The 23,750-nt window shown below is 24.6% G+C and overlaps 2 protein-coding genes and 1 long non-coding RNA gene across 5 annotated transcripts in view; 2 read left to right on the top strand and 1 right to left on the bottom strand.

Moving 5' to 3' along the window:
- The window catches only part of LOC136081680 (uncharacterized), a 13,870-nt gene extending 5,756 nt beyond the window's left edge, over positions 1 to 8,114 (top strand). Inside the window, exons 2-16 of the mRNA XM_065799391.1 lie at positions 794 to 1,752; positions 2,131 to 2,178; positions 2,264 to 2,393; positions 2,463 to 2,575; positions 3,587 to 3,683; positions 4,639 to 4,804; positions 4,877 to 5,069; positions 5,156 to 5,194; positions 5,564 to 5,615; positions 5,725 to 5,786; positions 5,975 to 6,026; positions 6,133 to 6,200; positions 6,295 to 6,346; positions 6,453 to 6,520; positions 8,043 to 8,114. Of these exons, the coding sequence (XP_065655463.1) occupies positions 874 to 1,752; positions 2,131 to 2,178; positions 2,264 to 2,393; positions 2,463 to 2,575; positions 3,587 to 3,683; positions 4,639 to 4,804; positions 4,877 to 5,069; positions 5,156 to 5,194; positions 5,564 to 5,615; positions 5,725 to 5,786; positions 5,975 to 6,026; positions 6,133 to 6,200; positions 6,295 to 6,346; positions 6,453 to 6,520; positions 8,043 to 8,114 (2,091 nt within the window). The 5' untranslated portion in view covers positions 794 to 873. The remainder of the gene's footprint in view (positions 1 to 793; positions 1,753 to 2,130; positions 2,179 to 2,263; positions 2,394 to 2,462; positions 2,576 to 3,586; positions 3,684 to 4,638; positions 4,805 to 4,876; positions 5,070 to 5,155; positions 5,195 to 5,563; positions 5,616 to 5,724; positions 5,787 to 5,974; positions 6,027 to 6,132; positions 6,201 to 6,294; positions 6,347 to 6,452; positions 6,521 to 8,042) is intronic.
- LOC136081615 (uncharacterized) overlaps positions 1 to 23,750 on the bottom strand; it is a 27,918-nt gene extending 4,168 nt beyond the window's left edge. The window contains exons 1-3 of the long non-coding RNA XR_010638947.1: positions 23,600 to 23,750; positions 16,266 to 16,475; positions 13,499 to 13,833 (exon numbers count right to left, since the gene is read on the bottom strand). This is a non-coding gene — a long non-coding RNA (uncharacterized LOC136081615). The remainder of the gene's footprint in view (positions 1 to 13,498; positions 13,834 to 16,265; positions 16,476 to 23,599) is intronic.
- On the top strand, positions 9,105 to 22,998 carry LOC136081614 (uncharacterized). 3 transcript variants are annotated; one of them, XM_065799074.1, is made up of 11 exons: positions 11,329 to 11,465; positions 13,502 to 13,628; positions 16,045 to 16,450; positions 16,545 to 16,595; positions 18,043 to 18,102; positions 18,207 to 18,266; positions 18,397 to 18,444; positions 18,551 to 18,622; positions 21,921 to 22,016; positions 22,544 to 22,693; positions 22,784 to 22,998. In XM_065799074.1, exons 1-10 carry the CDS (start codon positions 11,356 to 11,358, stop codon positions 22,678 to 22,680), a joined length of 1,167 nt encoding a protein of 388 aa, XP_065655146.1. In that variant the 5' UTR covers positions 11,329 to 11,355; the 3' UTR covers positions 22,681 to 22,693; positions 22,784 to 22,998. The 3 variants fall into 3 exon arrangements, 2 of the variants coding, with proteins under 2 accessions (XP_065655146.1, XP_065655147.1); XM_065799075.1 differs by lacking the exons at positions 18,397 to 18,444; positions 18,551 to 18,622; XR_010638946.1 differs by lacking the exons at positions 16,045 to 16,450; positions 16,545 to 16,595; positions 18,043 to 18,102; ... (4 more) ...; positions 22,544 to 22,693; positions 22,784 to 22,998 and adding exons at positions 9,105 to 9,315; positions 10,187 to 10,413 and having other exon boundaries at positions 10,544 to 11,465; positions 13,502 to 15,649.

Below are 23,750 nucleotides of genomic sequence, written 5' to 3'. Positions count from 1 at the left end.
ACTTCGAAAAATACTGTTCCGGTAAAAAGCATATCTAATTTATACAATATATGAATCGATGTATGCAAAAACGTTTCAAGTCATAAAAACTATTTGTAAGTCAGACAACTTTAACTATATATATCACATATATATATCACAAATTTTGATATATATTTTAACAAATCTAATATTTAAAGATGTCAAAAAGCACCCAGATTTTTTTATTTGAATTTATTAAAGTAATAATTTTGGATTTAATAAGTTTTTTCTCGTTCTCCAAAAAAATAGTTTTCACGACTTAGAACGTTTTTGTATACATCGATTCATATATGACTGTGGTATTATATATTATATAAAATAGATATACTTTTTCTAATAATCTAACTTATGTATTATATGATTGTAGGGCACGTTGTCGGAGTCCTTCATATTTTATGGACATGCGTGTTCTTTAGACCGTGTATCACTTTTCTATTAAATTTTAATCTAATCTAATACATATTCAATGTTCATGTTTTTTTAAAGTTTGTTTTAGGTGCCCAAAGAAGTACTTTACGGTCTTATCACAGAACACCGCGGATAAGCGCAATAAGAAGTTCCTTACTTCTCCTTATTTTAATTATTGGTAACCCTGACTAATGAAATATAATGTAACTACATAAAGGAGTTACACTGATTTACAGTAAAGCGTTTACACTTTTATATGCTATCAAAATATACGCAAAATAACATTAATGGAAAACTTTACAAATAAATTTTAAAAGACTTTTTTAATTAAATGACTACAATAAAAATGATTTTTTTTCTTTAGATATCTGGATCGTGCAACAGCTGTCTGATCTGCAGCCTAAAATTATTCATAATTCTAATTATAAATAATTTGTTAAAAAGATGAGTCTTTTTTCTTTTAAAATTACTGATTTGGAAAGATTAGTTCAACATCTGGAGGTCTCTGAATTGCCATTAAATTTCTCAAAATTAATCGGTGAAGGCAGTGCTGCCAAAGTATATAAATCATTTAATAAAGGAGAGAAATTAGCAGTAAAATTATTCAAGATACAGTTTGCTAAAAAACGAATTTTAACAGTATGCAATGAACTTAGGCAACTTAAACATACAAATATAGTAAATTTCATTGGTTATAGTCTTAGACCGTCAGCTCTATGTTTCGAATTATGCTGTGTGAAAGTCCACGACACTCTTGTCTATTCTTTAAAGGAGCTTGTTAATATTTTTAACGACAATGATTATTTTAATTTAAAGGAACGAACTTCTTATTTAATTCAAGCGTGCAACGGTATAATGTATCTCCATGAAAAAAACATCATTCATCGAGACATTAAGCCAAGTAATATGTTGGTAAGTGGCTCTATCGAAAATTTAACAATAAAAATATCAGACTTTGGTGATATGACCACAATAAAAAATACAATTACATCCACTTTTAACAACTATTTAAAAGGATTAACAGTTTGCTATGTGGCACCAGAACTTTTAGACCTAAATCCAAAACTTTCAGTGTATACTGATATTTATGCATTATCGATTTCAAGTTTTGAAATTCTTTCAAATTTATGTTCACCATGGGAAAACCATCTTCCTATTATCAACGACGTTTTTCTTCTCCAGGCACTCAAAAACAACGAAAGACCTGATGCTGACTTACTCAGTGTTCTGTATAAAGACAATGACAAAGAAATAAAAATAATAACAAAAGCAATACAGTTGGGCTGGAAATCATTTCCGGAAGAAAGAATATCCTTGAAAAATGTAAATGTTTTTAATTTGTAAAATGTATTTTTAATTTCATACTGTTAAATATTTTACCTATTAAGAGTGCCATATGCTTTCTAAAAACATTATTTCCTACCAGAGTTGTACAAATATCTAAAAAAATAAGACAGCTGTAAATAAGAAATTATAAAATTGATATTTTATAAAAAGTAAAAATAAAGAAAATAAATGTGTGACTCTTAGGAGGTAATTAGGGTTATGGTATTTTGATTTCACAAATACTTGATTACTTGATATCTGTGAACCCAAAAAAGTTTTGATTTAAAAATTGGAAATCTAAATTTCCTAGCAATAATATATTTATATAACAAATATATGGTATCTGCAATACAAAAATATATTTTAATATTATAGCTATTAAAAGAGTTTCATTCAACAAATGAAAGAAAAGAATTAGTTAGTGTAGGTATCTTTTGCTAAATTCTTAAAGTAATAATAATAAACAAAATAACTTGAAAAATTTATATATTGAATTAAAAATTTTCAGTTTGATCCTAATAAAGATCTTGAAGATGACGAATCTTATGTAAAAAAAAATGAAGATTTTTTAGAGAAAAACAAAGAGGTTCCTCCATCTTCACCTGCAATATTACTTGAACCAGAAAAAACCATTCAAGGTGCTTATTTTAATTATAAAAATATTATAAACTATAAAAAATTCCACAACTTTAATAAATTTTGTTTAGATTTTAATTTCCGACAAACAGATGAATTAAGTAAAGCTTTGTTAGATAAAGAAGACAGCGTAGAGATATCTATAATGGTAAAAAATTCCAAAGATAAACGAGAACATGATAGAGTAAAGAATTTTATTATTAATTATCATTATTACTATAATACCAAAATATATATTATACTAAAATACATTACTTAATTTAAAATACATTACTTAAAACTAAAATACAATACTTAAATTACATAATTACAACAAAAACACTTTTTAAAAAAAACCTTTTAATTTTTTAAACTACTGTTTGGGATGTCATCTGGGGGAGGTGGTTGTTTAAGGAAGGACCCCTCAATTGAATGAAATAAGACCAAATAAATATATTTTACTTTGGTGGAAAAATACAACAGAAAACCCCTGATTTTTTTGAGAATTAGTTATCCTTGATGTTTATGAAGAATAATTGAATTTTTCTTACAATATACATACAATATTGACATTTAATAAAATATTTGCACCTTTGTTTCTTCAATAAACTCAGGGAACTTCAATAAAGGGAGATTGTACAATATAAATTAGTTATAGTTCTCTTCAAAATAAAAATTTGAAACTTAAAAATTGATTTGAATCAGGACTTACTTCATTAAGTTTATTTGTATTTGTTTTGATTTAATTTATTAAGTTTATTTGTATTTGTAAATATTTTGTAAAGTTAATCTTATTTAATTATTCTTACTAATTAATTGTAAAAAAATTTCCAAAATCTTGGCTCTTCCAGTAACCTTAAACTTTGACTTTAAATAGCGCTTGCTTGTAGTCTTGTTGAAAGTGAAGATGCTAAAAAAAAAATCTTTCTAAAAAGTGACTACATAATTTGATTTAAAAAAGTATATAAAATATAGAAAATAAATTGAATAATTTATTTCAGAGAACCGTTAAGAGCACTTTTTAAAAAAAAATTTAAAATTTATTTTGCACAAAAAAAAAAAAAAAAAAAAAAAAAATTAAAAATCAACCAACAATTAAAGCGTTATTGGTTTTTGGAAACAATTTATTTTTTTTCAAAAAGAACTCTAATCAGGTTTTTGAAATAAACGATTCATTTACAATAAGAATAATTATTTTTAAAAAACACTATTACAGAAAAGACGTCTTTCTCCAATTGAAACCGCAAAAAACTATATAGAAATGGAAAAAGACCCAGACACTTTATACAAAAAACTATTAGATAAAACAAAAGGTAAATATATTATTTTTTATTATTATTAATGTGACTCAATTGATCATAAACTTGTTTTATGGTTTCTAATGTTTTTTTTAAATTTTTCTGGGAGATTTAAACCAATTTTTACAATGAATATATGATCTTATACATATAACTTGCTTACTTTGAATCATTATTAGGAATTATTATTTAGATTTAGATCTTTAAATATATTTAAGGGGCCATCCATAAAGTATGTATGCAATCAAACCACTGATTTAGGACCCCCCCTGTATGTACCTGACCCCCCATGTATGCACTTTTAACGGCACCCTTCTCTGCGTACGTACACATTATTTATTACAAAATCAAGACCCCTCCTTCATTAATGCAAAAATATTTTAGAACATTACCAATGAAAAACACTTCCTTTCTTAATTATTTATAAAGAATTATAAAATCAGTTGTGACCAAAAAAAGTAAGAAAAAAAACATTGATTTTTAACATCTGTGAAATTCAATGTTTTTATCAGAAAACAAAATCAAATTTAAGAGAGATAGAGAATAAGAGATAGTCAAACTGCGTATGTACTCACTGTCAATAACACACCTTCCCTTTAAACACATTTGTACGTTTTGGGTAAACCACTCCCCCATACCTGCTTAAGTACTTTATGGATGGTCCCAAACATAAATTAACCTTGAAAATAGGTTTAAAAACAAGGGGTATTGGCTTTTAAGAAGCAAGACATAAATATAAATATATAATAATGATAGTGCACTTATAGCTTGAACGGTTGTTTTTGATTAATGGTGTCATATTAAAACAAACAGTCATTCTCTGTAAAATATCTTATGATTTGGAAAGACCTGTTCAAGTTTACTTAATGTCATTTTAAAATACAATTATATAAAAAAAAATCCAAAAAAAGGTACAAGCGTTGTAACAATAAATGTTAAAAAACCAATTAAATCAACATTACCTATATAGGCTATGGCGTCTTTTCTTTTGAAAAAATTCAAAAAGGTCAATTCATTGCCCAATACAGAGGAGACTTGGTGCCAAAAAAAGAAATGAACAACAAAATACAATACTATGAAGAAACTAATGCTGGTAGTTATGTTTATGACTTTCTACACAATAATATTGAATACAGGTAACTAATTTTTATCCAAATAATTTTACCGTTGAAAAAATTGATGTCAAATGTTTTATTGAATTTTTTTAGTATTGATGCCACATTTCATTTTAATTATATTGGTCGTTATATCAATGATTCAAAATATTATCCAAATGCTTCAATGAAAAAAGTTGTAATGAATAACACTCCATTTTTATGCTTGTTTGCATTAAAGGATATAGAGCCAAATGAAGAAATACTGTATTTCTATGGTGTTGATAATTTAATTTGGCATACTGAGGTACATTTTTTAAATCCAAATTGTGAAATTATTAAATTTAATAAATATATTAAATTATTTATTAACTTATAATTAAATCCTTACAGGAATTCAAAAGAAAGCATCAAAAAAGAAACAAATCAAAGGTAAATCACTGATATGTATAATTGTAAAAAAATATATTTCTAAATTGTCTGTTAAAAAAGAAAGCACAACACTAGTCAATGCATATCTTGTGCTAGAAATGTAATACTTCTGGTTAATTTCTTGAAACTGAAACGGAAAACCATGTTGATTTTAATTTAATCCATAGTTTTTTTTTGCTACGCAATTAACATATCCAAGAAATGTTAATCCAAGATTATAAAATTGCTTTTTTAGTAATCAGAATGGCTTGTTTTATCACGCTTACAATTTTTTCCATAAAACAATTCATTGATATTATTGGGTCCCAAATTTACATATTGTATAACTTTTAACAAACAAAAAAATGCATACTTATTTATTATATTAAGGATTGTTCTCCTACAATAAAAAACATTGCATCATATAACGAAGCTGCAGAAGGTATACTTCATTTTTCAAACAAAACTTATAAAGAAAAAAAGATTAGAAAATCATACGTTTGCTACATCATAAGAAAATATTGTGTTCTAAAATTGATTTATAAGTTTAGACATTGATTTTGGTGTGGAATGCACGATATCTAACTCACCATTTCACAATTCAAGTCTTGAGGTTTGCATTTATTATGATTGAAATATGATCGGCATATGCCAAGTGCCAAAGTTAATTTTGAACCCTGTGTATATATATATATATATATATAAATATATATATATATATATATATATATATATATATATATATATATATATATATATATATATATATATATATATATATACACACACACATATATATAGGCTTGTTCTCCTACTATCAAAAACATTCCATCAGATGGTCAAGCTGCAGAAGGTACATTTTTTTTTAAAAAAGAAAAAGCTTTCATAGAAAATAAGATAATAAAATCACACATTTATTATATCTTGGGAAAATATTGTGTTCTGAATTTGTTTTATAGATTTAGACATTGATTTTGGTGTGGAATGCACGATATCTAACTCACCATTTCACAATTCAAGTCTTGAGGTTTGCATTTATTATGATTGAAATATGATCGGCATATGCCAAGTTACAAGGTTAATTTTGAACCCTGTATATATATATATATACATATATTAAGGCTTGTTCTCCTACTATCAAAAACATTCCATCAGATGGTCAAGCTGCAGAAGGTACATTTTTTTTTTAAAAAGAAAAAGCTTTCATAGAAAATAAGATAATAAAATCACACATTAACTATATCGTGGGAAAATATTGTGTTCTGAAACTGTTTTATAGATTTAGACATTAATTTTGGTGTGGAATGCACAATATCTAACTCACCATTTCACAATTCAAGTCTTGAGGTTTGCATTTATTATGATTGAAATATGAAAACATTGTACTAATTTTTATTTTAGAAAATTTTTACATGAATGATTTTATATGTTATAGTGTAATGGTTGAGCGAGAAGCTTGAACTTCTTGATAGTAAATGACCAGGGTTGATATTTGACCAAGGCCGGGTGTGATAAAAGCAATCAAATCGGAAATCCATAAAATATTTAATATAAGATAAAAACATATTTAACATTAAACATTACTAATCAGGGTGTTAACTAGTCCTGTGGAGTTCTGTTAAGCCCAGTATTCCCAAATGCTCATAAAATCAAAATTCTTAATTTGAAGTTAAAAAGTCTTATTCTCCAAATAAAGTTTCCAATATTAAATCATAAATTAAAGTTTAATCATAATTCTGAAAATTATTGAAATTAATTATTACTCCCTCCGTTCTGAAATACTGTTCTGATTTCCTGTTTTTTTTTTGTTCCAACATATTCCGATTTGATTTTATTACTAGTTTGATGAGAAAAAAATCAAATTTTTAAATAAATTGAATTTTTTGAGAAAATAAAAAATTATTTGAAAACTTGTATTATGGGTTTACATTGATAAGGGTTCGATGGGGCCATGTCCCCCTCCTCAGACTTTTTTTTGATAATGCTTTTTTTATTTTTTTTAAGTAGGTTTCTGGTAGAACATTATTTATAAATTTAGGTTTTTTTGGTGCATTGCCGCCCCCCTCTCTAAAATGTCAAGCCGTGGTGTATGTGCATACACACAATTGCCTAGCTATATACCACAATAAACCTAAACTAGGCTGTCCTTCTCTCTTATTTTTTATATATTTATTTATCTACACTTGCTTATATAATGTGCTTAAATAATGAAAAGGAAACAAATTAAACAACTGACTTTATTTGTTACAGAATAAAAAACAAAAAAGTCATCTATTGAGCATAAAGTATTTAAACTAAATGGTTTTAAGCACTATTAAATAATTTAATACTTGTTAGTAACTTTTAAAAAGCTGTTACTTATACTAATTAAGAACTTTTAAAAAGCTTTTACTATTTTTTTTTCTGACTAAAAACAATAAAATATTGTTATATTTTTAAGTTTATAGTTCATTTTTAACAAATCAGAACAGTAAATTGAATAAATTATCAAGTCTGTAGATTGCGATGTATATTGTACAGACGAAGAAAAACACCTAAAACAGAGAAAACGAGCTTAGAGTAAAATAACAAATTTAGTTTTTCTTTTGAAATTAGAATAACACTTTATTAAAAAAAAAAAAAGCAACCAATAATAACAATTAAAAAAACCAGACAAAAAAAAAATTTATTATTGTGATTTAATATTGGAATAGATTGAATAAAGATCAATTAAAAACTTTATAGAGATTGATTGGTCACTTAAGACCTATCAATCTCTCTGAACAATTTGTTCCTGGTTAATATCCTGCTAATGTAAACAAATCTAAATATAGAAACTATACTTATATATTTCAATACAATAAACAAATTTAGACTTACGCCTATTTAGGTTCAAGCTTGTTCTTCCATTGAAAATGAAAGAGATTTGGAAGAAGACACAGATTTGGAAGGTATTGCTTAAATATAATAAAAAATACTAACCACTAGGATTAAAATAACAAATAACCATTTTAAATGTAGAATGGATATCCGAAATACTTTTTATAAACTGACATTTGTTAAAATGGGGTGTAACTCTAACTACTTTTGATCCAAACATTTTTAGCATTTGTAACGTTAATATATGTAAAAAACCATCTTATTTATCATAGATTGTTTCTTGACAGCAGAACCTTTGATTCGTATTTATCCACATGTTTTGAAAAAGGTTTCGAAAAATAATAAACTTTATATATTTTTAAAACTAATTTATATAAAATATTAAGATTTTAGAATCTAAAATACAAATTTCACTTGGAATGTAACTTTTTAAAAATTGTTATTGAATTTTAAAATTTTTTGAAAGAAAACAATAATTTCGATAGAAATTTATGAATTTCGTTATAAGCAAAAATATTTTGATGCAATTTTTAGAATTTAAATAACCTAAAAATATTAAAAAACAGTTTCAGTATTACTTTCAGAATTTTGATGATTAAATATATTAAGAATTTCAAAAGTGAAAAATTGTTTCCGCTCTATTTTTAGTACTGATGTAAAAATATTTTTAAAATTTGAAATGTTAAGTTTTGTGATACTTTCGAAATTTTTAACGTTGAAACTTAAAAAAACATATATATATTTTTTAAAATGAAAATATATATTTTAAAAATTCCAGGAATTTTCCATAAAAATTTTGAAATTCCAAAACATTCCAAAACACTAATCAAAATCCAGGACTGTGCAAAAAATTGTTGAAAAAGGTTGTTTTTTTTTAAAAAAACACTAAATTAATTCAAAAAAAAATTAATGACAAAACAAAAATAAATAAATATTAAAAAATTCATTTAAAATGCATGATCAGAAAAGCGCTTCATGGAAGAACTAAAGCGCATTTATTGAATTAATATTTAGTTTGATTTAAATTAATATAATATTTATTTAAAAATAGAAAAGCCGAAAGTTTATTTAAAAGTATATTAAACTGGGTCTCAAAAGAAACAAAACATTTTTATAAAAATTGACGCCATGTTGTTACATGTTTTTAAATGATATTATTTGCAGATTTCAATAAGGAGTTGGAAAATAAGGAGTTGGAAAATAAGGAGTTGGAAAATCAGGAGCTGGAAAAATCATTACAATCAATTCAATCAATTCAAGTGTCAACACATTTTCATGCAAAGGTTTGTTTCATCTTTTAAATTTTGCATTTTGCACAAACAAATATATGTTATGCGTTTACTTTCAAAATACATATACAAATATAAGAAATAAAACAATATCAAATATCTATGTTTTTTTTCATTAAGTATATAGAGAAAGTTTAAAAATAAATTAACAATTTTAAATGGGTAATTGCACATCAAATCACCCAATTTAGAAAGTGAACTCTTAAAAAAATGACACTTCAGATGAAAAAAATAAATATATAAATATATAAGTGACCTTTTTTAAAGAAAAGTTTTTTTTTTTTTTGTTTCATAAACAAATGAATACTTTTTAATAAATCATTAAAATGTTAGAAAAAAACGAAAACATTAGTAATATAATATTATATTGTATATTCATATATATAAATATAAATATATATATAGGTTTCAGCAGGAGTAAACGAGTGCACCTGTGTGAAATTGAGGCGAACAGACTACGCGGGCCGCATGGCTCAATTGTCTTGCAACGGCTTTTTTGAGAAATTAAAATTCTTTTGTTTTGATGATAATTTTTTAAATTAATTTTTATATATTTTTTTATTAATAACTAATTAATTTATTAAATAATTAATAATATAAAAACGTTATAATATAATATCATTTTAATAATATAATATCATTTTAATAATATAATATCATTTTAATAATATAATATCGTTTTAACAATATAATATCATTTTAATAATATATTATCATTTTAATAATATATTATCATTTTAATAATTTAATACCGTTATAGTATTAATCATTTTATGGATATGATAACATTTTAATAACTTTTGAAACCTCACCTTTAATAGGTTAATACTTATGTCATTAAATTATTTATTGCTAATTGGTTTAGGCCAAGTCACTGAAAAAAAAACCAAGTAGGTATTGCATATTTTGTAACAAGAAACAAACAAGACTATCAAGGCATATCCTAAAAAGACATAAAGATTTAGAGATTGTCAAAACAGCGATTAAACTTCCGGAAGGAGAAAAACATAAGATGTTTAATAAATTTAAAAAGGAAGGAATTAAAAAATATAATATAGATCAAACACAAGAAAAAAATCCTAACTTTCAAAGGTAAAATTGTTTTTATTTTATGAACTTATTTTTCATATTTGATTTTCTAAAAATTGAGTAACTAAATTAATAAAACTTCAACATTTAAAAATATAATTACATATATAAATATACATTTACAAATTAATAGAGAAAGAGAGGCAAAAAAAATTCTTAACGAGGAAGAAATTATAAATAATCTTGAAATGTGCGGATATTGCAATGGTTTTTTTTCAAAACGTTTTTTAAGCAGACACATTAAAAACTGTGATCTAAACACATCCAAACCAATCATTCATGTTCCAATCAGCTTAATTAAAAACAATTCGTCTTCATTATTTCCAAATGAATTCGTAATCAATGTCCTTGGAAATATGAGAAATGATGAAGTGGGTAAAATTTGCAAACAAGACATTATCATTTTGACTGTTGGTCTAAGATTATATGACAAAATGAAAAGAAAACTAGATAAACAATCAGAAGTTCTAAAATCTGTACGAAATGATATGAGGCGCATTGGACATTTATACTCTATATTTAAGATAAATAAAAAAGTTAAACATGTATATAATAATGCAATGGACATGTTTAACAGAATAAACTTTGATGCATTTAGAACAGCAATCGATGAATACACTATTGCAGGAGATTATTTAAAATCAGGTTTGAAAATAGTTTTATCATCATTAATTAAAAAAGCAGCAAAAATTATCAAAGGAACAGTACTGACTGAAAATGATGATAAGCTAACTTTTAAAGAAAATGACACGGTTGCAAAGAAAAAGGCACAAGAAATAGATATGTTTGTGTCCGTGTTTGAGACTTGGAAAGGTTATATATTTGGAGACGCAGAATATGACATCAACAAAAGGCGTCAACAAAAACTGAGAAAACAAAATATGTTGCCTGATGAAGAAGATGTTGAAATCTCAAAACTACATAATTCAACGATTAGAGAGTATAATGAAAGATAATTTTATTTTTTGGGATAACCACATATATATCGAAGTTAGAGACTTAATTTGCACTCGCCTAACATTGCTTAATGCCAGACGTGGTGGGGAACCAGCAAGGTATTTATTATTTATTTTGTATAAAATCAAAATATCTTTCAGCTTTTAATATAACTTTGATTAAAAAAAAATTAACCAAACAAATTAGCCCCAACGTAATTTTTTTAATATCTTCTTTAATATGAACACAACTTGTTTATATTAAAGTTAATCACATTGGACCTAAGGATTTCTAAGAAACCTTTTAAAGATTATATTTTTTGAAAACTTTATGAAATTTTGATTCTTTTGAAAAAAGCAATAATATACTTTGAAGAAAAAGATTATACATAATACATATCACATGTAAATTACTTATAAAGGATAAAATATTGAATGTATTTAAAAAATAAGAAACTTCAGAATAAAATTTTTATTCAAGGTCATTAAATGAATGGGTCATTTTATAAAAAACCATAACAATCTTTGTTAAAAGATTTCTCTGTGCAATGAAAGTGCTGAACAGTTCAACTCAAATCAGCAATTAAATTGTTTCAATTTAATTGTTTCAATTTGAATTGAAATTGATAAAGTCGTTGTTGTTAATAAAATTATTCATAGTTCTAAACAATTTAAATTAGTAAAAACAATTAGGATTTAGTAAAAAATTAAAAAAAAGATATAAATATACGATTTACTGAAAAAAAGTTGTTGTTAAGGATTGACAAATTTTTTTCATGGTGCTAAATATTTAGATAAAAAAGGTAGCATAAAATAAAATAGGTTAAACATAATAGTTACAAAAAGTTACAATGATTATTTTTAAACAAACTTTTATACATAATAGCTATTCAAACTTTTAAGTGGTTTTTAAAACGTTAACTATTTCTTTTATCAAACAAAACAAGAATTCTATAAACTTGTTCAAATTAAAAAAAAAAATCGCCTTAACAAAATTGCTTACTGCTTATGTAAAATCGCTTACAGCTTAGGTAAATCGCTTTAACCGTAATGCTTTTAATCAAGGCCTGATATACAAAACAATTGTGGCCAAGTTGTCAATAAAAAAAACTATATGTGTGGCCTGGTGTTTGTACATATCCCCTCCCAATATCTTTACTTTTATCCCACAACCTCAATGAGTAGTCAAGGAAGGAAAGATCGACATATAAAATTACAAAAAAATTTTGCAATTAGTTTAATGCTAATTCGAGCCCAGTATATTTTAAAAACACTTTAGAATAAAGTAACAAATTAATTCCACTGATTGATAATAATAAATACATTTTATTTAAATAATGTTACATATATTCATATTTTAAGGTAATATAAAATTTTTTGTTTATTAAATAAATCTTTTAAGCTATTCTTATCAATTGTTAAGTGAAAAACAAATGTTAAGTAACATAACTTAAAGTAATTGTTGTTAATAAAACTGGTTTTTATCAGCATTAAAATAACTTTTAGATTAAAATCACTATAAAATTAAATTTAAAAATGTTTTAAAGGCTAAATTAATAAAATTATAATTAAATGATATAAGACAATGATAAGAAATAAAATAAATAATAAAATATTAACTTGAATTAAATATAAAAGTTTGTTACTTTATCTAGTTACTTCTGAAGTTACTGTTTTAATAGCAAAAATAAAATCAGGCTGTGTAATTAAATGATAGTTTCTGCTTTAAAGATAAGTGAAGAAAAAAAAAAAAAAAAAAAAAAGGACTCCTAAATAAAATGATTAAAATGTTTCATTTTATTCTTAAGAAAGAAAATAAAGCAAACTTATTAATATATAAATAGAATAACTCAATTTAAAAAATGACAAAAAAAGCGTTTTGATTGAATTTAATTAAAATTCAGGGCGATAAACAGGGATTTAGCGTATCACGATCTTGATTACTTTTCACAACTTCACAATGAGTTTTTTCCAAAAATAATGATTTTCGAGATTTAATTATTTTTCTTATACGTATTCAAAGGAGATTTTACAAAAATGACAAAGAGGTGTTTCTGAAATGACCCGTTCAAATATTGTTTATTAGTATTTATTAAATAAAAATGAAATAATATTTGAGATTAAATTATATAAAAAACCTGAAATAATATTACTAGGTTACTTTTAATTGACTGGAAAGTTGCAGAAGAAGGTGGTTGGATCAACTCACAACACATTAAAGAACTTGATGAACTTGATGAAAAACTAGCTAACGCAATACAAGTTGCATATATGACTGGGAAGGTATATATTTGCCATATTTATGAGTTGCTACTGGTATGCTGAATGATTTAGCAGATTTGTATAGTGAAAATTCACCGCTTTGTACTTTGGCCACCACAAGCTTTTTGGTTTATAGTTTTTCTTTTTTCTTTGCATGCAAGTTGTTTTGCGTATTTCATTCAACCCACAACACTTCGTTTCGGTTTTTAACTCATAACTCTTTTTCCTAAATAGTTAATTTAATTTTGAAAAAAAGATTCTTAATCAGCTTAAAAAGTTGTATCAGTAAACATTTTAAGTTCAATGATAACGAATTTAATTTCCAAGAGTTTTAAGTTCCCTTTTCAAACAGATAAAAAAAATCTTGGTACGCATATGAAAACTTATAAATTTATAACAACATTTTTTTTATTAAAAAAAATATATATATCTTGCTCAGAAAAATATTACGATATAATCAAAAAGGTTGTCATAACTATTTCATTCTACCCGGTATTTCATTTTACCCCGTTTTATTCTATACTTTATTTTGGAATTTTATCTAAAGGGACCACCAAGTCCATGTTGTGTTTATATTAATGAGAATCATCATCATCATCATCATCATCATCATCATCATCATCATCATCATCATCATCATCATCATCATCATCATCATCATCATCATCATCATCATCATCATCATCATCATCATCATCATCATTGTTTTATAGTCCTTGTTTCCATGCTTGCACGGATTGGACATTACTCATAATGCTTTTTCTCAAAAATACACGGTCTTGAACATCTTCTTTCCTTAAATATAGCCTTTTTAAATTATCTGAAACACACTCTTTTAACGTTTTTCTGCTTCTCTCTACCTTTTTCTCCTGAAACTTTTAACTATCTACATGCTGATAACCAATAATCTGCGTCCTTGCGCTCTACATGCCAAAACCATTTTAATCTTCCTTGACACACTCTATCAGATATACTCACTATGTCTAATTTAATCTTGAATGAAAGTTATAAATGAATGTTATAAAAAAATATTTTTTTAAATAAAACTAAAAAATAAATGTGTACCAAGAAAAATTAATCTTCAGTCATAGCTCACCTTCACCATTTTCTGCAGTATCTAAAGTCTTTAAAATAAATACATTTTTCCAGACGAAATTTACAGACTTGATAATTTAATCAAGTTCATTTAATTGCTATAAACTTTAGTACATGACTTCATTAAAGTTTTTTTTATTGTATTTTTTTTAAATCTACAAGCAGTAAATTATATAAATTTAATTTATTACTACTTAAATCTTTTAAAACTATTTCTCTGGTTAATTTTAAAAGACTGCTTTAATCGACAAGCTGTCTTCAAACTTCAAGTTAAGTGAAACATTAATTTTCTCGCGAACGTTTCGCATTAAAGAGAGAGCAGAGCTATAGCAATGGGTGTGCGAGAGAATTTTTTACATAATGTGAAAACTATATTTGTATCTGTACATATATAATATAAATTATATATGAATATGAATAAAACTTAAAATGACATGAATAAAATAATTTAATATGACATGAATATGAATGAATATAACTTAAAATGACATTTGAAAAACGTTGAAATATTGCTATTATTAAAGTTTAATAAAAATGAAAAGTAGTTTGACCTTATATACTTTTTTTGGGGAAGAACACTAAATTTTAGTCTCGCACCTGGCGCTACAACACAGTAATTTAGTACATTAATTATATAACTTATGGATCCAAACTTTGCAAAGAAAGAAGTTCAAAATCAAAAAATTAAAAAAAAAAAAAAAACATAAAGTATAACATATGTAAAACATAATAGAACAAAATGTGTTATGTTAGAAATTTCCATTCCAGTATACATTTCCAATATATATAATATAATTATAATTTGTTTTTAGGGCCGATGCATTGGCATCCGCCTGTACCCATTGGCATCAGTGCACCCCTAATAATAATTATAATAATAAACGTTTTAATATATAATAAAAACTGTGTAATTAAAAATAAAACTCACTCCAACATCTTAAAAAAAAGACTTCAGTTTTTCAAGTTTAATTTTTTATTTATATATTTATAAAATAAAATAAATTAATTTTTTTTTTCTATGTAAGAAGAAAAAAATTTATAAAATCTTAAGTTCTTTTGTAAAAAGTCCATAATGACATCATGTACTAAAACTTATTGGAATTAAATGCACTTGAATAAACTTTTTAAAGACTTCACATACGCAAAAAATAAAGAAAGTGAGCTTCAACTAAAACAACAAGATTAGTTTTCCTTGGTATACATTTATCATTTAGTTTTAATCAAAAAAATTGTGATCAGTTTTTATATAACACTCTCTTAAATATGAACACAACATATCTTGGGACAAGGTGATACCTTTAAGTTTTAGCCTATAGTTTAATTTATTTAGTTTATCTTTTAGGGAAACAATCATTTAGTACCAGTTTTAATACCATTAGATTCAATTCCAGTACTTAAAAAATTGTCTAATTTGAACATCAGAATCGAAGCAGGTATTTTAGAAAATAACCAATATCTTTTCCCCAGCACTCAAAAAAGTAAAAACCATGTATCAGGTTGGCATGCACTACATTTTATATGCACAAAAATTAAAGATAAATTAAAATATCCTAACAAACTTACCGCAACAGCTAACCGCAAAAGAGTAAGTACATTATTTGCAATTATGGATTTACCTCCTCAAGACAGAGAGCTGTTTTACCAACATATGGGCCATAGCAAAGATATTAATCAAAATGTTTATCAAGTTCCACCAGCTTTACTTGAAATAACTAAAGTTGGCCGACATTTGATTGATATTGAAAAAGGTAAAGCTTCTTTATTTTCTTGATTCTAAAGTAATTAAAGTCATTAAATGATTTTTTTTTGCAGATTTGAATTTAGTTTTTATATTTATTTAAGGTAAACATAAGGTTGTTAACAGAACTGTGCTTCAAGCTCCAACTTCTGATGGTTTTAATTTTTTTTAATTACATTTTTAAATTTCATTATTATAGTTTTATTAAATCAAAAAAAAATTGTTTATGATTTAAATGAACAATAACAACAAAATGAAACTGGAATGTATACTTAAATACAAGGTTATTTCATATGAAATCACTTTGCTTTTAAAAGATTTTATGGGCATCATCTCGGATCTTGCAGATTTTATGTAAAAAACAGAACCCAAAAAATTCAACTTGATTGAACAACCCATTCAAAAATTAGAATTAAATCTCAAAATCATTGAAAAGGAAATCTTCCCAAAATTCAGTTACAAAAATTAGCTCAAAATAGCTTCTTGTTACTTATTTAATATCAGAAAATATAAATAAGCTTAAAACAATTAATTGCGACACATTTCTGTATCCATAAATTAAAATAAGAAACTTAACAAACCAAACCTATAATTGTATTTTAAACAGACATTAACTTGACCAAATCCTGGTCCAACCCATACCAACAGCTGATGTGTCTACTATTCTTTATGTGCTCTCTAATTTAGTCATGATTTTTATATTTAAATTTTTTTTGTTTAAAAAACAATTGTTTCGTTTTTAGAGATAACTTCTAGATAAGTCTCCTTATTGCCGTGTGCCTCTTTTTGAGATTATTAGATAAAGGAGATTTAATAAATTAGGATAAATTTGATTATAAAATAAAATATATAAACAACCTTTTGTAGAATGTAAGTAGTCATTTTTTTAGATTTACTCTCAAAAGCCTACAAGCCACAAAAAGCATACATCAAATACTAAAAATGGAGATTGGGTCTATAAAAGAGCATATATTATACAGACTTTGATACAATACTAAAATGGAAACTGAGAAAAAAACCTTAATGAGAAAAATGCCACAAACTAAAACTCTTAGGAATTAAATGTGCTTGAATTAATTATTATTTATAATAATTATTAATAATTATTTATAATATTTATTAATAATTATTGAATTAATTAAGTCAATTGCGTCTGTATATATTATAATATATTATAACGACTAAAATACTGTGCTAAAATGGAGAAGACGAGCTTTGACTAAAACAATGGAGTTTTAATATACATTATTATTATTTATTTTTAATTTGCTATAAAACATTGCTAACATTCTCTTCAATATGAACGCAACATTTTTTACAACATGGGTTGGCAATATCTACGAAATTGCTTGTAAGCGGTAAAAAAAAAAAAAAAAAATTAAATAATGGATTATTTAGGTGAAAAACTATATATTAAATACAATTTCAAAGTTTAATATTGATTCGATTTGAATAGATTGATCAATCAAGCTAAGATTTTCAGGGTTGAGTTTTTTTTTAAATTTAATTGTTAACCCATAACACCTTGATCCATTAAATGATATAAAATGATCAATGATAGAGAATGGTTGAATTATATTTTTGTGAAATTTTATTTCAAAGGTAAACAAAAGGTTGCTAACAGCAATGTGCTTCAAACATCAACAGCAAATAATAATGATGGTTAATATTAAAAATTATTTTTATTATAATAGTTTACTGTTTTATTTGAGTATTTTACAACTATAAATAGTTTAATGAAATAAAAAATCTAAATTTAAAAATAGACTTGAAGGAAAACACAAACGACTCAATTGAGAATGGAAAAAATACTGATACTTTAAGCAGTAAGTATAATAAAAATTAAGTTCTTTCCAGATTTGTATAATATGATTAAAAAGCCTAAGAATCCTGCTCACTCTATTTTCTCTAATCCTTCTCACTCTATTTAATAAAAGTATTATTTTGCAATCTCAGGGTGGAAAACAAACAAAAGAGTCAATTTAGACGAGGAAAATGAATCGGGTAAATTAATAAATAAATAGTAACAATGGCAGTAACATTCTTGTGACTATAGAATCCCTTAAAAAAATTTTTTAACTTAATTGTATATCTTTTTTTTAAATAACAGGCTTAGATGAAAAAAAGAAAAAAAGAAAAAAAACAGATTTCCAACACAATAAAGAAGCTGAAAGCAACACTGGTATCTATAATATAACCTAAATATACTATTAAATTTATATTTTAACTTATACATTAATTTAAGTTAGTTAATATTAAAAAAAGTATTTATGTTTTTTAAAACTGCCCTAAATAATATGATTTAAATAAATTATTTAGTATATTATATTATTAAAAAATATTGTATTATAAATATTAAAAAAAAAATCATGGCATGGATAAAACATGGATTTTAATTTTATCAAAATTTTTCTATAGTTAAATAAAAAGAATATTTTGAAAAAATAAGTTAAAAACACTCTAATAATTTTTAAAATATAGATTGCAAGTAAAATTGTATATAAAAAACACACTTTTGAACATGTATATTTTAAAATGCACCAAAAACAGACACTCGGCTGGAATAAACTAACAGGAATAAACTGAAAAAAAGTTTTTTACAGCAAGTGACCTCCACCCGCATAGAGGGAGGGGTATAAAAACAGATAGAGGGAGGGTTTATTTACCAAAACTAATGTTAATACAGGCTTGGTCAGGAAAGGTGCGCAATCGCACTCTGTTCCTGACCACCATCGCACTCTGTTCCTGTTTTGTTATATTTATCAACTACTAAAGTCCAGTAAAACTGTTGGTAATGAGAGTTTTCTATACTTTGCAGCAAACTTTTTCAATAAAAGAAAAAGACTTGTTCAGCAATAACTAATATCACTAATTTATAAATATTATCACGGCATAGTCAAGCATTTGAAAAAGGGTCGGTTTTTTGTCCAACGACAAAAAGTTCTTTGATTTTAAAAAATTTAATGTATTGTAGTAAATATATTTTGATTTTACTGACACGGCATAGTTGCCCAAGTGTATATTGACTTTAAAAAAGATTAAATAATAATAATAAAAAAGTATAATAAATTTATTTTAATTTATATACTCGTGTTTTATTTCAACAATATTCTAATTAAACAAATGCTAGTTGAGTTATGTTATAGATAAAAAAAGTTGCTTTTTTTAACAATTTCATGCTTTGCGTAGCTCGCAAAATTTTTTATTAACATATTCAAAAAAATTCTTAATAGTAAGATGAAAAAAGAAACAATTAAATTATTCAGTTACTTTGGTAATATCAAAACATTCTTTTCTTTTAGCAGTATCTTTAAAATGTTAAAAAAATACTATAAAAAACTAATATATTTTAGTTTTTTATAGGATTTTTTTTTTAACAATTTAGTATATACTAATAAAATAAAAATGTATAATAAAAACTTAACAAAACTAATAGTTTGTTTGATAATATATTTTATAACCATTTACACTAAAAATCACAACAAAAACAAAACTCATTTATAATGAAACGAATGAAACGAAATGTAAATTTAAAGATAATTTATTTACTTTAAACCATGTTTAGATTCTCAAAGTCATTGTTCACAGATTTAAAATGGTTTTCAATTGATGCTCATAAATAAAACAAATTTGTGTCATCAGCAAATATTATTGCATCAAAATTTTTTAGTGATTATTGAAGATCATTAATATAAATTAAAAATAAAAGAGGACCAAGAATGGAACCTTGGGGAACTCCGCATTTAACTTTTAGTAAATTTGAATATATATTATTGTTCGAACACATTGATGTCTGTTGCACAGATAATTTTTAAACCAATCCAGGGTAATACTTTTTATTCCATATTTTTCCTTTTTTTTTTAGTATGATATCACGATTAATGACGTCAAACTCTTTTGACTTTTTTTAAGAAAGTTTCTACAGAATATTCTAGAACCTTATTTCGTTGATTTGACTGGTTTTAATGTTTGAGAATATTCTTTATACTTTTCCTTTGCACCAAGATGTTTTGAGAACATTCAAGTTTATGAATGTAGTTTATCTATGTACGAAAAGTTTTTAAATACAGGCTAAAAGAATTACCTTTAAGTTTAATCATTTTTAATCAAATGTTTTTACATTAGCGAATGCTTTTAAAATATAAAATCATTTTTACATAAGCAAATGCTTTTAAAGCATTTGATAATATAAAAACATTATATTAGAAAAGATTTAAGTTATGAAGTTAATAGCGGAACTTATTTAGAACTCATCATTTTCTGGACCAACATGGAAACATACATAAACTTGAATGTTCTCAAAAAATCTAAAAAACTGTGGCCAAGTGGTACCAACTGAATATTATATGCATGGCCAGGAATAGAGTGCAATTGCATGCCTTAACTAAAAAGCCTGATTAAATACGCTTACTTTTACATAATATTTAATATCAGGTCTTATCATAAAGTGGGAAATAAAAATCATAAAAAGTCTTAGTTCAATTTCAAATAAAATGTCATATTTTTTTAACAGTTTAAACTAAAAAAAATGAAAAAATAATATTGCGGTCTAAATTAACTTTTAATGTTTTAAAGATCTTTAAAAGAAAACTGAAAGATCAGCGATGTTATTTTCAAGACCTAGTATGAACATAAAACAATTAAAATTAATTTCTTTACCTAGTCAAAGAAAGTCTGACGCAGTGAAATATAGAGTAAAATGAAATAGTTAAGGATTTTAATATATTCTTTTTTACAAGAAAAATATTTGTAGAAGTTGTAGAGAATATCAATTCTACCCTGACATTGGGGGAGATTAAAATATGCAGATCTATGTGTAATTAAAACACAATAACAATTAAAAAAACAATCAATACAAACAATTAAAAAAGCAACCAAATAAAAACACTTTTTCCTTCTTGTGATGATAGATTTAATATTAGAATAAATTGAACAAAGATTGATTTAAAATGTATACAAAAAGTCTATAGAGATTGATTGGTCACTTGAGACTTAAATAATAAAAGCAGCTTTTAAAAGTGAGCAATTTTTTCACTTATTATTGGCGTATTTCATTCAAACCCATATTCCTTTTTAACTCATAACTTTTTTTCTTAAATAGCAAATTTAATTTTGAAAAAAGATTCTTGTTTGCATAAAAAGTTGTACCAGTTAAGTTTTTAAGTTCAATAATATCAAATTTAATTTCTAAGAATTTTTTTTTAACTCTTGGAAATTCAACTTTATAACTTAAAAAAATCCACTTTTTAAAAAAATTATAAAAATCTTATTATGCATTTGAAAACTTAAAAATTTATAACAATTTTTTTTTATTTAAAAATAAAATTTGACATCATCTTACTCAAAAAAATATTCTCTACAACATGATTAATTCACTAAGAGCGAAAGAATAAACATTGTCATAACTATTTTATATTTATTATATACCTATATATTTTTGGACTTGGTAGTCTCTTTAACAGAACATATTTATATTTTAGGTCGTTCATACTTTCAATGGAACACATATCAAATAAATCACTTTGACTGTGCATTTGGCTCATTTATTAATGGTGTAAACCAGAACTGTTTTCCAGGTCAATTTAAAATGCAATGTTTATATTTTAAGTTAATTGTAATATGTCTCCTAAATATGTCAACTTTTCTCAAGGTCTTTTCAAGGTGTTTATAAAGTAAAAACAAGTAGTGCAAGTGTACCAGAAACAACAGTATTCAAGAATTAAAAAAAAATCAGTTAAAAACTGGTATAGAACAATTGAAAAAATCAGCTGTAAAATATATTTTGGGTACATTATCAGCACATTTATCAGTGTTATACCGGTTCTTAACTGATTTTTTAAAACAAGTTCTCAAATCCATTTATAATAGACTTGCAAGACTTGTTTTCACATTATAAACACTTATAGAACTTAAGGAAAGGTTCAATATCCGGTGCACCTTCAACTAAAACCCTGCAAAATTTTATGAGCTTAAAAAAGTTAGAGGGTTTTCTATGAAGTTATTATCGTTTCCACAAAAAAATATCTAATCCTATCAAGGAATCACTTTCCCAATGATCACAACAATTTTATTTTAACATAATTATAAAAATTTTATTTTAAAGAATTGAAGTATATGAAAGAATTCAGCAAGCGCTACAATGTTGATCTGCACAAAATTAGAACAAGAATAAACAATGAGCGTCGAAAAACTTTAAATCTACAAAAAAAAAGAATGAAACAAATGCATATTTCAGAGTGACGAGCATATAATAGTAAGTTCTATTAACAAAAAAATTTTAAAAGAAAAATGTTTTTTACAAGTTTTGAAGAATTAAAGGGTTTCTTTACTATTTTTTTTTCAGTCTGATTCATCAAAGAATTTATCCTTATTTAGTCTGATTCATCAAAGAACCTATTTAGTCTGATTCATCAAAGAATTTATAAGAATTTATATTTTAGGAGAATGTATACAAACTTTATTGAATAAAAAGTCACTATTAGAGCATAATAGTAAAACATATAGTATATATAGTATAATAAGTAAAACATTATTTAATTAAGTAGTTTGTATAATAATTTTTGGGACTGATTAATTAAATAATGTTAATTAATATTAGGCAAAAAGTTTAATAAAACATATATTACTTGTTTCAAGAACATTTAATATATCAAGGTTTTTTTATATGTTAAATTTACGTTGATATCTACGATTTATATTTTTTAAAATAATATTATATGTTAGTTAAGTTTAATATTTGTATTTTATCTTTCTATTAATGTATTTAAATACTTCTATTTTTGCCAAAGAAAATAATTATTTTATATTACTATTAATAACTTTAATTAATCGTTAGTCCAAACATCAATAACAGGCATCAATAACAGATTGTAACACAAAAAAGACTATTGGGGAGAATTTATACTAAGAATCACGAAGCAAGCAATTTCAATTAATGATTTAATATATTATAAATAAAAGGTCTTAAATATTTTATAATTATAATGAACTTTATTATAATTTTAAAAAGTAGTTAAATACCTTCACTATAGTTATAATTTTAAAATGTTGTTAAATACCTTCATAATTTATGAAGGTATTTAACAACATTTTAAAATTATAACAATAGTGTTTCTTATACAAAAATAACCAATTTTCTGTGAAAATTTCAAAGCGGTACCTTTAATCCATTTGTCATTAAAACATTTTTTATTTAACATTGCATTTAATAATAACATTGCACACATAAAATAAAGTTTAAAATAGATTATACACAGATAGATGGCTGACACATGCATTAAATACATATATTGGGATTGCAATCACGCGGG

Source organism: Hydra vulgaris, chromosome 06 (assembly GCF_038396675.1).
Source record: "Hydra vulgaris chromosome 06, alternate assembly HydraT2T_AEP".
Taxonomy (NCBI): domain Eukaryota; kingdom Metazoa; phylum Cnidaria; class Hydrozoa; order Anthoathecata; family Hydridae; genus Hydra; species Hydra vulgaris.
Note: the sequence above shows the minus strand (reverse complement) of the source record. Positions and strands in the feature narration are given on the sequence as shown.

Excerpts from the sequence above, each read along its gene's own strand:
- LOC136081614 (XM_065799074.1), top strand. The coding sequence starts at position 11,356 with ATGAAAGATAATTTTATTTTTTGGGATAACCACATATATATCGAAGTT. Across the intron at positions 11,466-13,501 it reads CGTGGTGGGGAACCAGCAAG|GTTACTTTTAATTGACTGGA; the intron begins GTATTTATTATT and ends TAATATTACTAG. Across the intron at positions 16,596-18,042 it reads TCAAGCTCCAACTTCTGATG|GTAAACAAAAGGTTGCTAAC; the intron begins GTTTTAATTTTT and ends TTTATTTCAAAG.